Source organism: Salvelinus sp. IW2-2015, linkage group LG25, assembly GCF_002910315.2.
Source record: "Salvelinus sp. IW2-2015 linkage group LG25, ASM291031v2, whole genome shotgun sequence".
Classification (NCBI taxonomy): Eukaryota; Metazoa; Chordata; class Actinopteri; order Salmoniformes; family Salmonidae; genus Salvelinus; species Salvelinus sp. IW2-2015.
In genome coordinates, this window is record NC_036865.1 from 12,806,036 (window position 1) to 12,818,868 (window position 12,833).

Sequence of the window (12,833 nt, forward strand, 5' to 3'; positions counted from 1 at the left end):
GTCTGAATCAGTCAAGATGATAAGCAATGGCTTTGAGCAAAGCCTTCTATGCTCCGGTTAGAAGACTCCTCTTAGACTCCTCCTCTCAAGGAGTTAATCCAACCCACACATCATAAGTGACAAACAATTCGACTACATCTGCAAATTCCTCACTTATCAAAGCCAGAGAGAAGGCTTATCCAGAGAGAATGCTCTGGTTTTGATAAGTTAGGAATTTGCATGTGTAGCAGACAAAAATGTGACAAATGAATTGTGGGTAGAATAGACTCCTTGAGAATGACATGTAAACTGGATATGGCTTATAAATAGGGTGGGTAGTCAACTAGTCACTGTTAGATCTATAGACTATCAATTATAGTTTTTTCATACAGATACAGTATTGTGTTGTAATAGAACTAACGTAAATAACAGTATGATAAATGGTAAGGCCTAGTAATGTAGCTCTTTTTTTTAAGCAGTGACATCTGGGAATGCTACTGATAATGCTTTTTAAAGCAGTGACATCTGGGAATGCAACTGATAATGCTTTTTAAAGCAGTGACATCTGATAATGTCTTGAGGTAAACTGCTAGGTAGTCTTTTATTAGGCAATCTTTTAAGTATGCTGGCACCACCAAACGTTTTCCAGGAATGGGAACGCTTAACTGGGTACAGGCCTAGTCATTGTAGATTCTTGGTATTCCAGAAAGATGATAGCATGCATCTGTCTCCCATATGTTCGGTCATTTTGGAAGATGTATGTTATCCCTTTTTTCATTTAATGGAACACCAAGGCTCTAATTTGGTAGTCTATTCCAGACGGTTAGAGAAAAAGTGCAACATATAGAAATGTGTAGGATCTAGCAAACCTGCGCATTACAGCTAATATATTTAAAAGTAGTTTTGAAGTCTCAGTCCAATAGAATGCATTAGTGTTAATTAATTAGTCTACATCAGGGATGGGCAACTGGCGGCGGTCTACGGATCAATAATAATAATGAAAAATTAACTTACTGTTGAGAGGTAGAATACACAATCTGTAATTTCGAAAATTGGTTGTGCATCAGCAGTTTTTCTCTTTTTATGTCAGTCACTCAATGTCAGTAAAACATTTTTAGATTGGTGAGTTAGCTTGCTTCTAGACTGTCTAAACTTGTAGTAATCATGGTTGAATTACCAACCGGAGCGCCCCCATTGATAATCAGATATTATATTAAAAACTGCAAACATGTGTAGAATTCAAATCAAATCAAATTATATTGGTCACATACACATGGTTAGCCGATGTTAATGCGAGTGTAGCGAAATTCTTGTGCTTCTAGTTCCGACAGTGCAGAAATATCTAACAAGTAATCTAACAATTCCCCAACAAGTACCTAATACACACAAATCTAAAGGGGAGAATGAGAATAGGTACATATAAATAAATATATGAAAGAGCAGTAGCCGAGCGGCATAGGCAAGGTGCGATAGATGGTATAAAATACAGTATATACATATGAGTAATGTAAGATATGGAAACATTATTAATGTGGCATTATTTAAAGTGGCATTGTTTAAAGTGACTAGTGATCCATTTATTAAAGTGGCCAGTAATTGGGTCTCAGTGTAGGCAGCAGCCTCTCTGAGTTAGTGATGGCTGTTTAACAGTCTGATGGCCTTGAGATAGAAGCTGTTTTTCAGTCTCTCGATCCTAGCATTGATGCACCTGTACTGACCTCGCCTTCTGGATGGTAACGGTGTGAACAGGCAGTGGCTCAGGTGGTTATTGTCCTTGATGATCTTTGTGGCCTTCCTGTGACATCGGTTACTGTAGGTGTCATGKAGGGCAGGTAGTTTGCCGCCGGTGATTCGTTGTAAAGACCGCACCACCCCCTGGAGAGCCTTGCGATTGAGGGCGGTGCAGTTACCGTACCAGGCTGTGATACAGCCCGACAGGATGCTCTCGTTTGTGCATCTGTAAAAGTTTGTCAGGGTTTTGGGTGACAAGCTAAATTTCTTCAGCCTCCTGAGGTTGAAGAGGCGCTATTGTGCCTTCTTCACCACACTGTCTGTATGGCTGGACCATTTCAGTTTGTCTGTGATGTGTAGGCCGAGGAACTTAAAACTTACACCCTCTACACTGCTGTCCCTTCGATGTGGATAGGGGGCGTGCTCCCTCTGCTGTTTCCTGAAGTCCACGATCAGCTCTTTTGTTTTGTTGACGTTGAGTGAGAGGTTGATTTCCTGACACCACACTGAGTGCCTCACCTCCTTCCTGTAGGCTGTCTCATCATTGTTGGTAATCAAGCCCACTACTTTTTTGTCATCTGCAAACTTGATGATTGAGTTGGAGATCGACCACACAGTCGTGTGGTCACAACTTGATGATCGACCACACAGTCGTGGGTGACCAGGGAGTACAGGAGGGGGCTGAGCATGCACCCTTGTGGTCCCACAGTGTTGAGGGTCAGCAAAGTGGAGATGTTGTTTCCTACCTTCACCACCTGTGGGTGGCCTGTCAGAAAGTCCAGGACCCAATTGCACAGGGCGGGGTTGAGACCCAGGCCTCCAGCTTGATGATGAGCTTGGAGGGTACTATGGTGTTGAATGCTGAGCTGTAGTCAATGAACAGTATTCTTACATAGGTATTTCTCTTGTTCAAATGGGATAGGGCAGTGTGCAGCGTGATGGCGATTGCATCATCTGTGGACCTGTTGGGGCGGTATGCAAACTGAAGTGGGTCTAGGGTGACAGGTAAGGTGGAGGTGATATGATCCTTGACTAGTCTCTCAAAGCACTTCATGATGACAGAAGTGTTCAGTTAGTTCAGTTATCTTTGCCTTCTTGGTACAGGAACAATGGTGGCCATCTTGAAGCATGTGTGGACAGCAGACTGGGACAGGGACCGGTTGAATATGTCCGTAAATACACCAGCCAGCTGGTCTGCGCATGCTCTGAGGATTTTTCTCTCTTCCGCATGGCAAAATAAGTAGAATTGCATGAAATGGGTCATAATTATTATTATTTTTTCTCCGCTGTGGCAAAATGTGTCGAATTGCAGCAAACTTGCTTTAAAACTGCAACATTTTCTCCATGCCCCATGGCAAAATGTGTAGAATCAAGAGGGGCGCAGAGAGGGCACATTCGGGCACATTCGCTTTGTGACAAAATCATAAGTAGAATTGAAAAATGCGAGGGAAATTCATTTAACAAATAATTTTATTCGGTACATGGGAATTTAACTGCAAAAGTATGTGCACTGTCATCATGCCCAGCCTAATCCGCAACAAATCAATTAGATGGAAACACATCTCTGGTGGGAAGTCATATTTATACAGATTTTAGAATATTCACATGAAAATCTGTCGCAAATTGGATGGAAACCTTGCTAGTGTGTGGAAATATTAAAAAACAAGAAAATCTCATTTTTTACTGTGTTGCCCCATAAACAGTGAATAGTAAACTAGAGCAATCTCTAAGCAAAGGACTTAGAGWACATCCCTAGTCATCCCTAGCTTTTGATCTGGCGGATTCACTAAAAACAAACGCTTCGTTTGTAAATTATGTCTGAGTGTTGGAGTGTGCCCCTGGCTCTCCATAAATAAACAAGAAAATGGTGGGGTCCTGTTTGCTTAACATAAGTCATGTGAAATAATTTTGACTTAAGTACATTTAGGCAATTACATTTACTTTTGATACTTAAGTATATTTAAAACCAAAAACTTAGACTATTACTCAAGTGGTATTTTACAGGGTGACTCACTTTTACTTGTCATTTTCTATTAAGGTATCTTTACTTTTACTCATATGACAAATCGGGTACTTTTTTCCACTACTGTGCAGCATATAACACAAAGAAAGAATTCCACCTGCCAGAATGTCAACAAAGTCTGCTGGGAGCCAACTATATTCCACCACCCTGCCACTTCAAGTTGAATTTTGGCTACCACATAGAGCCTGAAAACACTGTACAACAGAATGGCACTTGAAAAGGAAAGAGACAAGTTAATCCACCGGATGGCGATGTAGGCACATGATATTCTTCATTTCCTGTCAAAAATAAAATCAGATCACAACTTTGAGGAAGTTTGGTTGAGGTCATTCAAATTAAAATAATTGGAAAAGTATCATAAAAATATAAATGTCAAATTACATTTATTTCTAAATAGCCTATTTGCTCGAAACTGATGTTGACCCTAAACGACCAASCCAGCATTAAATACTGTAACTACACCTTTCTGTTGAATCAGTCCTACTGAACACTTTTAAAAATAGCAATTAAAGTTCACACACACACACAAGACTGTATGCCTCCACTGCAGGTGAGTGTACCATTTCCTGCGGGGGTAGGTGAATCCCAGTAGGTGAATTTCAAGTTGGCCAAGGATGTGGAAGGAAGTGGCCCCCTCAGTGGCAAACATACACACCACACGCACATATGCACAGTCAAATTCATGACCAAAATTTATTGAGTGCAAAATAATATCATTCAATGATACGTACAGAGAGTCTTTAGCATAGGAACATAAGTCAATTTCTTGTTGATCTTGGAAGACTGCTTTTTCCATATCTGTTATATTGCAATCTGTGAAAAATCCCAGCACAGATACATATAAATACAAAAATGTGTATCATTTAAAATATCTTGTTAGAGTAGCAATTGTATTACAGTATAAGTAAATTCAAAACAGGATAACACCTAAGTCCCCAAAAAGTTTGACATATTTCAATATATTTAACTAACATTATAAGCTACATAGTGTTTCTAACAATAATGCTATTGCCTACTCAACCTTTCCTCAATCACATTTACCATCTCACTTTTCTGTTATCGTTCTACAGCACCAGCAATGCTCAACTCTACATTTCAAAATGTAAACATTGAAGTACTGATACATTAATAGAATGCAATTTGTTTTAACATGATTTGTGTTCAGTTAACGAAACAACAGAGCCTTATTTTATTAATGATTCAGTTCTACTTCACATCTCATCATTTTCGCTCTCCGTCTTTTAAATCGGTGTCCTTCAAAATTCAAAAGGCACTCTCACATCTTAGCTACCTTTGTTGCAGGTGCATGGTAACAATTGAAAAAGTAACCTGCACACTGCTCTTGCTAGTATCACTGCTCTTTATTGAGCTTTACGTATCGACCTCACGGCCTTTGTCAAAGCTTAAAAAAGAGCAGTSATACCTAGCAACAGCAGTGTGCAAGTTTCTTATTTTTTCTCAAATCTGCATCCTTGCAAATCTCTCTCATGCCCTCTTACCCAATGCTCGAAATCTTACCAGCCAAGAGCCAACACAAGTTTGTGCATTTGTGTGTGTGTATAATCTCAGACCAGCTTGAGAATTGACACACCAAATTTCATAAGGCAATTTAGGCATACTTTTAATATTTGTCAGTAGTACAATATTTCATGACCTTGTCTGAGATTTGACGCCGGTACTGTAGACCAAGCCAGTCAATCATATATCACACAATCACTATGGCAGCGATGACCTCTATTAACTAAGGATTAGCTATGAGGGTAGTACAGTATCATATCTCCTGGATAATCATAACATTAAGGACGTTCATTATTTCGTCGCTGGCTGACATGCCTGCTTCTAACATTTAACAAAGAAAAGAACATGCAATGATAAAACAATATTCCATAAAAACACACATCCTGCAATTTTACCAGCAACTGCAACAAGTAATTCATAATAGATGTARGCTATCACCCAGATAAAGTAATTGCTGTATATTTGCTATAAAGGCTATTTTCTGTCTGAAGAAAAAGTGAATGGACAGAACGAGTACATCACTAGATGGAACCATTGCAGACAAAAGTTACCCCTATCCACAGATCTGAGATCATCTTTCCCTCGACTTATCCTTTGCTTCACCACTAGGAGTTACAAACCAAAAACTGACCACGAATCTGAACTTTCAGACACTTTTGCAGTATGACCGTATAGACGGTCTGTCTGTGTCTGTACCAAGACTATTTCAAAGCCTTTATCCATCCTTATCCATCCTTTATGTGAGTGGCGTTTGACCTCACGTGTGCTCCTTGAGTGCCATGTCCCAAAGGTTTGMCCTCACGTGTGCTCCTTGAGTGCCATGTCCCAAAGGTTTGAACTCACGTGTGCTCCTTGAGTGCCATGTCCCAAAGGTTTGACCTCACGTGTGCTCTTTGAGTGCCATGTCCCAAAGGTTCACAAATAGAGCTGCAAAATAACCCCATCTGTCGCATTTCCTTCCCTCTTCCTCTCCTTTCCTCCTGTACTTAGACAAAGCTTTCCGCTTTGAGGACACCCTGCTAGACAGAAGATTCACCAAAAGGGGAAGTTTGTTTTGGCTAAACTCAGCATGGCTCAGCTTAACCCAGTTAGGCCCAGTTCAATCCAGTTAAACACAGCTCAGATCAGTTTTGTTGGGTTACAGAAAGAATGTCCAGATGGGGGGTTTCCAGCCCTGCAGCCTCAGATAGATATGGAGTTGCCATTTTGCTGGTTGGGGGGTAGACTGAGGCTGAGACCCAGGTTGAAGTTGGGCTGGGGGTCCGAAGGGGTTAAGGCTACATCATTGCGATTGGGCTCAGAGTCCGTGGTAAGGTTGACGTCATTGAGAATGGACTGGGGTTCAAGAGAGGTCACGTCCAGTTCATTGAGGTTAGCCACGCGACGGAAGACGAAGTGAAAAGGTGCAGCCTGGGGTCGACTGTGGAGCTCAGCTTTGATCTTCTGGGGGTATGTGTCAGGGGCTAGCTGCTGGCTCGAGCCCTCAGTGAGCAGGAACAGAGCGTAATTCTCAGGGTCGGGAATTTTGAATTTGTAGGCACAGATCTGGCAGACTTCCTCTGTGGTGGCGTAGGGCTGCACCTGCAGGGTTTTGGCCGTGCAGCCGCTGTCCAGCTCCTGGAGCGCCACTCGCAGGTAGTTCTGAGGTAAATGAAAACGATAGGGTTGTTTAGATGTATTTAGTCAAAGGGACTAAGAGTTAAGAATTACGTTTGTGTGTGTGTGTGTGTGTGTGTGTGTGTGTGTGTGTGTGTGTGTGTGTGTGTGTGTGTTACCTGAAAGTCGTCTACAGAGGGTGCAGTGCGCGGGGTGTGCGGCGACGGTGCCACTGGTGGAAAGTGTGTTGCCTGTGTTTCAGAACTGAGTACACGAGCTGCTGCTTCCTCTTGGAAGTTCCTAATGAGGGACATGGCTCCGTACGCACTGGTCAGGTAGTCCACCTGAACAAACACAGGAGAGAGAGGGTGTCAAACATCACTGGCAGCCTGACACTGCTGCAACAGCGGTCAATGATTGACACTCAAGATTTTTTTTTTTTTTTTTGGGGGGGGGTTGGATCAGCTTAATCTTGCGAAAGAATGTTGCTTCCAATGTAATTGTGTCTGCATCATTTCCAATCCCCATATTTTTTTGGGTAAAATATATATCATACACGCATGCATACATATACACATATATACTATACACTACTATATAAGACATACATGCTTTTTTAAAGAATATACTTTATTATTATTCCCTGCACCCTACCACCGATCCCCCAATTGGAGTAAACTAATAACACTTCTGCTTTTACCTTCAATTTATACATCTTATACCCATCTTACAGACACAGTCCACTTTACAATAGTTCTCTCTTATTTGTTCTTAGCCTTTCTCTATTTCTGTTGTCCATTCCAATTTTATTTCACTTGTAACTGTGCATATTCACAAAAGCTCCGCACCTATACACATTTCACAGATCCCGTATGCCCTACATTGTTTATCTTGTTATTAGTCCCACCCTTCAGTTCCACTCAACCCCTCCCATCTATCTTCCAACATCATCCATTTCGGATTTTTATTTGCCATATATTTTTCAACTGTGCTGTGATGCTTCACAAAAGACTTGAACCTTCCTATTCTCATAGCTTCTATAGATTGTAAATTAAAAATAAACATTTTTGCTAAAATAATTATTATATTATTGATTGATTGACTATGGCTTTTCAAATCCCCCAGTATTGCTATCTGTAGCGTTAGTTTTAGGCAAATGTTGCAAATGTTGCAAGATTTAGTTGAGTTTACTTGAACATTACGATCTACAATAACATGGAAGAAGAAAGGGAAGATTAGGAAGGACATACAGTACACATAAAGCAGATGTGTGTGTGTGTGTGTGTGTGCTGTACCTTCTCCATTGAGCAGAGAGGGGTCCAGCAGCTCCATCATGTAGAGGATCTCGTTATCTAGTTGAGGCATGTCACACTGGGCCAACACATAAGTCAGCATGGGCAGGAAGTCATCTGCCCCGTACAGACGACCTGAGACACACACAACACTACAATTAGAAAGAGAGTGTCGATGTGTTTGTGTGTGCATACATATGTAATTGGTCTTGTTTATGCATGTGTCTGTACACTATGTACCTGAGTTGTCCTCCATGATGGTATAGATGAGTTTACACACGCGCAGCAGCATGGTCACTTTCTTCTCAGGGGAGTAGAGTTTACACATGGTGTGAAACTTGTGCCGGATCTTCTCTATGGCGACTGGATCCGGAGGGAGGGCGTCGGTCACGCCCATTTCCTGGGGCTGCCGGACCTTGGCCAATGAGAGGTTCTCCTTAAGCTCCTGCCACGCCCCGCTGCGGACCTGGAACTCCTGGAGGGCCACTCCCACCACACCTTTAAGGGGCTTCAGGACAATCTTATGCATGGCCTTCTCTAGGACATAGTCTATTTGGGGAAAGAGGGAGAAAGAGGGAGAAATACTATTATTTTGACAGCAAATACTGATAGGCACCATCCACTCCGTATGAATTCATTGCAGGAAGTCTTACTAGATTCTTGGTAGTAGTAGGAGTGGGATTCAATCCATATCATCAAGACATTATGCAGACCTCAGGTTTTACAAGCACTCTCAAAGAGACCGACTAATAGGAACCATGATATCATAATACACACAGGATGAATGCAGAGTGGGAGTCTAACCACAGAGCTGAATAAGGCAGAGAGAGAGAGAGAGCTGACTGTGCAGTTGAATGGGGCAAACTCAGCAGGATTATACTGGAGACATCTGCAGACTGAGGAACAGCTTCTTCCAACACAACATTTTCAACCCATTCCCACATTGTCTCGACCCACTTTTCTTTCTTTCCGTTCTCCTGTGTCAGATTAGCTGCTTTCGAGGCTACTCTTCCTGGGGTCCAAACAGGAAACTACACAACAAATAAAATACAATATTTACTGAACAAAAATATAAATGCAAAATGTAAATAGTTGGCCCCATGTTTAATGAGCTGAAAAAATAAATAAAAAGAACATTCTATATGCACAAAAAGCTTATTTCTCCCAAATGTTGTGCTCAAATGTGTTTAAAATCCCTGTTAGTGAGCATTTCTCCTTTTCCAAGATAATCCATCCACCTGACAGGTATGGCATATCAAGAAGCTGATTAAACAACATGATCATTGTGCTGGGGATAATAAAAGTTTATTTCACACAACACAATGCCACAGATGTCTCAAGTTGAGGGACCGTGCAATTGGCATGCTGACTGAGGGAATGTCCACCAGAGCTGTTGCCAGAGAATTGAATGTTCATTTCTCTACCAATGTCATTTTAGAGAATTTGTCAGTACGTCCAACCGGCCTCAAAACCACGGACCACGTGTAACAACGCCAGCCCAGGACCTCCACATCCAGATTTTTCACCTGCGGGATCGTTTGAGACCAGCCACCCGGACAGCTGATGAAACTGAGGAGTAGTCCTGTCTGTAATAAAGCCCTTCTGTGTGGGTGGCCTATGCTCTTCCAGGCCCACCCATGGCTGCGCCCTGCCCAGTCATGTGAAATCCATAGATTAGGGCCTAATGAATTTATTTCAATTGACTGATTTCCTTATATGAACTGTAACTCAGTAAAATCGCTGAAATTGTTGCATGTTACGTTTAGATGTTTTGTTCAGTCGTACCCCAACCACGTATCACATACATAGCACTACATTTACATTACAATTTAGCCATTCAGCTGGTGCTCCCATCCAGTGACCCACAGCTAGAGCATTCATCTTAAGACAGCTAGGCTCGACCACATCACAGTCGTATCCCAACCACGTGTCACATACATAATGCAATGCATAAAAATGTTGGTGTCTCTTCACAGTCCCTGTCGTGCCATAGAGTGTTCTTTTATTGTTTTTTGTTATCTGGTTTCATTGCTAGCTTGAGTAGCCTGGGGTGGCAGTTCCATTTAGTCATGGTTCCATTTAGACACTATTTAATACTGTGTGTTTCCCAGCCTCTGTTCTGGACTTGGGAGACCTCTGGTTGCATGTCTTGTGTGATACCGAAGAGTGTCCGAACTGTGTGCCCACTGCTTGAACAGACAGCTCAGTACCTTCAACACATCAACACCTCGCACAAAGACCAATAGTGACAAAGTCAATCATTCCTCAACTTTGAGCCAGGAGAGATTGACATACATGTCATTGACATTTGCCCTCCTTGTACATTAAGTGTAATACGTGCTGCTCTGTTTTGGACCAACTACAATGTGCCTATGTCCTTTAACGCACCTGACCACAAAACTGGACAGTAGTTCAGGTGCGACAAAACTTCTCAAAGTAGCCTAACCATTTGATCTGAGAATGTGTGTAATGCATATAAATATGTCTTTCTTCCTCGTAAGTCAAGATCAGCAACACATTTCCTTCCTTGTAGGCGTTACATCACTGTATCATTATCAAAAGTATTGTTTAAAAATAGACACTGGTATTACAAAACATAATTCTTCCAGTAAGCAGAATAACCAACAGGTTACGGAGCTGTGAGGGGAACGGCACCTCCGTACCTTCAGGCTCTGATCAGGCCCTACACCCAAACAAGGGCACTGCGTTCATCCACTTGGCTGGCTCGCCTTCCCTACCTCTGAGGAAGTAAGTTCCCGCTCAGCCCCAGTCAAAACTGTTCGCTTGCTCTGGCACCCAATGGTGGAACAAACTCCCTCACGACGCCAGGTCAGCGAGTCAATCACCACCTTCCGGAGAACACCTGAAACCCTACTCTTTTAAGGAATACCTAGGATAGGATAAAGTAATCCTTCTAAACCCCCCCCCCTTAAAAGAGTTAGATGCACTATTGTAAAGTGGTTGTTCCACTGGATATCATAAGGTGAATGCACCACTTTGTAAGTCGTCTGGATAAGAGGTCTGCTAAAATGACTTAAATGTATGTAAATGTTAAACTAGACTTGTGACACTTCACTGCAATTAGTCAGATTTGATCAAAGTCAACTTGTCATCTTCTATGAACAAGCCTGGTATTTTGTAATTATTAGGATCCCCCACTAGGAACTGCAAGAGCATCAGCTACTCTTTCTCAGGTCCACATGAAACATGACATAATACATTAGTGCAGAACATTATTAGTCAAGGACAATACATACATTTTAAAACGTCACATCAGTTTACATATCAGTACATACAATCATTATATCCAGGTCTAATACATAGTACAATACAATATACACTGCTAAAAAAATAAAGGGAACACTTAAACAACACAATGTAACTCCAAGTAATCACACTTCTGTGAAATCAAACTGTCCACTTAGGAAGCAACACTGATTGACAATACATTTCACATGCTGTTGTGCAAATGGAATAGCAACAGGTGGAATTATAGGCAATTAGAAGACACCCCAATAAAGGAGTGGTTCTGCAGGTGGGACCACAGACCACTTCTCAGTTCTATGCTTCCTGGCTGATGTTTTGGTCACTTTTGAATGCTGGCGGGTGCTCTCACTCTAGTGGTCATGAAGACGGAGTCTACAACCCACAAAGTGGCTCAGGTAGTGCAGCTCATCCAGGATGGCACATCAATGCGAGCTGTGGCAAGAAGGTTGCTGTGTCTGTCAGCGTAGTGTCCAGAGCATGGAGGCGCTACCAGGAGACAGGCCAGTACATCAGGAGACGTGGAGGAGGCCGTAGGAGGGCATCAACCCAGCAGCAGGACCGCTACCTCCGCTTTGTGCAAGGAGGAGTAGGAGGAGCACTGCCAGAGCCCTGCAAAATGACCTCCAGCAGGCCACAAATGTGCATGTGTCTGCTCAAACGGTCAGAAACAGACTCCATGAGGGTGATATGAGGGCCCGAAGTCCACAGGTGGGGTTGTGCTTACAGCCAACACCGTGCAGGACGTTTGGCATTTGCCAGAGAACACAAGATTGGCAAATTCGCCACTGGCGCCCTGTGCTCTTCCAGAAGAAGCAGGTTCACACTGAGCACGTGACAGACGTGACAGAGTCTGGAGACGCCGTGGAGAACGTTCTGCCTGCAACATCCTCCAGCATGACGGTTTGGCGGTGGGTCAGTCATGGTGTGGGGTGGCATTTCTTTGGGGGGCCGCACAGCCCTCCATGTGCTCGCCAGAGGTAGCCTGACTGCCATTAGGTACCGAGATGAGATCCTCAGACCCTTGTGAGACCATATGCTGGTGCGGTTGGCCCTGGGTTCCTCCTAATGCAAGACAATGCTAGACCTCATGTGGCTGGAGTGTGTCAGCAGTTCCTGCAAGAGGAAGGCATTGATGCTATGGACTGGCCCGCCCTTTCCCAGACTGATCCAATTGAGCACATCTGGGACATCATGTCTCGCTCCATCCACCAACGCCACGTTGCACCACAGACTGTCCAGGAGTTGGCGGATGCTGTAGTCCAGGTCTGGGAGGAGATCCCTCAGGAGACCATCCGCCACCTCATCAGGAGCATGCCCAGGCGTTGTAGGGAGGTCACACAGGCACGTGGAGGCCACACACACTACTGAGACTCATTTTGACTTGTTTTAAGGACATTACATCAAAGTTGGATCAGCCTGTAGTGTGG

The 12,833-nt window shown here is 43.0% G+C and overlaps 1 protein-coding gene across 1 annotated transcript in view; it reads right to left on the reverse strand.

Annotated features, from left to right (window-relative positions):
* Window positions 1–4,407: 4,407 nt before the first annotated feature.
* rin2a (Ras and Rab interactor 2a) overlaps window positions 4,408–12,833 on the reverse strand; it is a 67,016-nt gene continuing 58,590 nt past the window's right edge. The window contains 6 exon segments of the mRNA XM_070434943.1: window positions 4,408–6,892; window positions 7,027–7,064; window positions 7,067–7,097; window positions 7,099–7,191; window positions 8,138–8,274; window positions 8,380–8,688. Coding sequence (XP_070291044.1) covers window positions 6,434–6,892; window positions 7,027–7,064; window positions 7,067–7,097; window positions 7,099–7,191; window positions 8,138–8,274; window positions 8,380–8,688 — 1,067 coding nt within the window. The 3' untranslated portion in view covers window positions 4,408–6,433.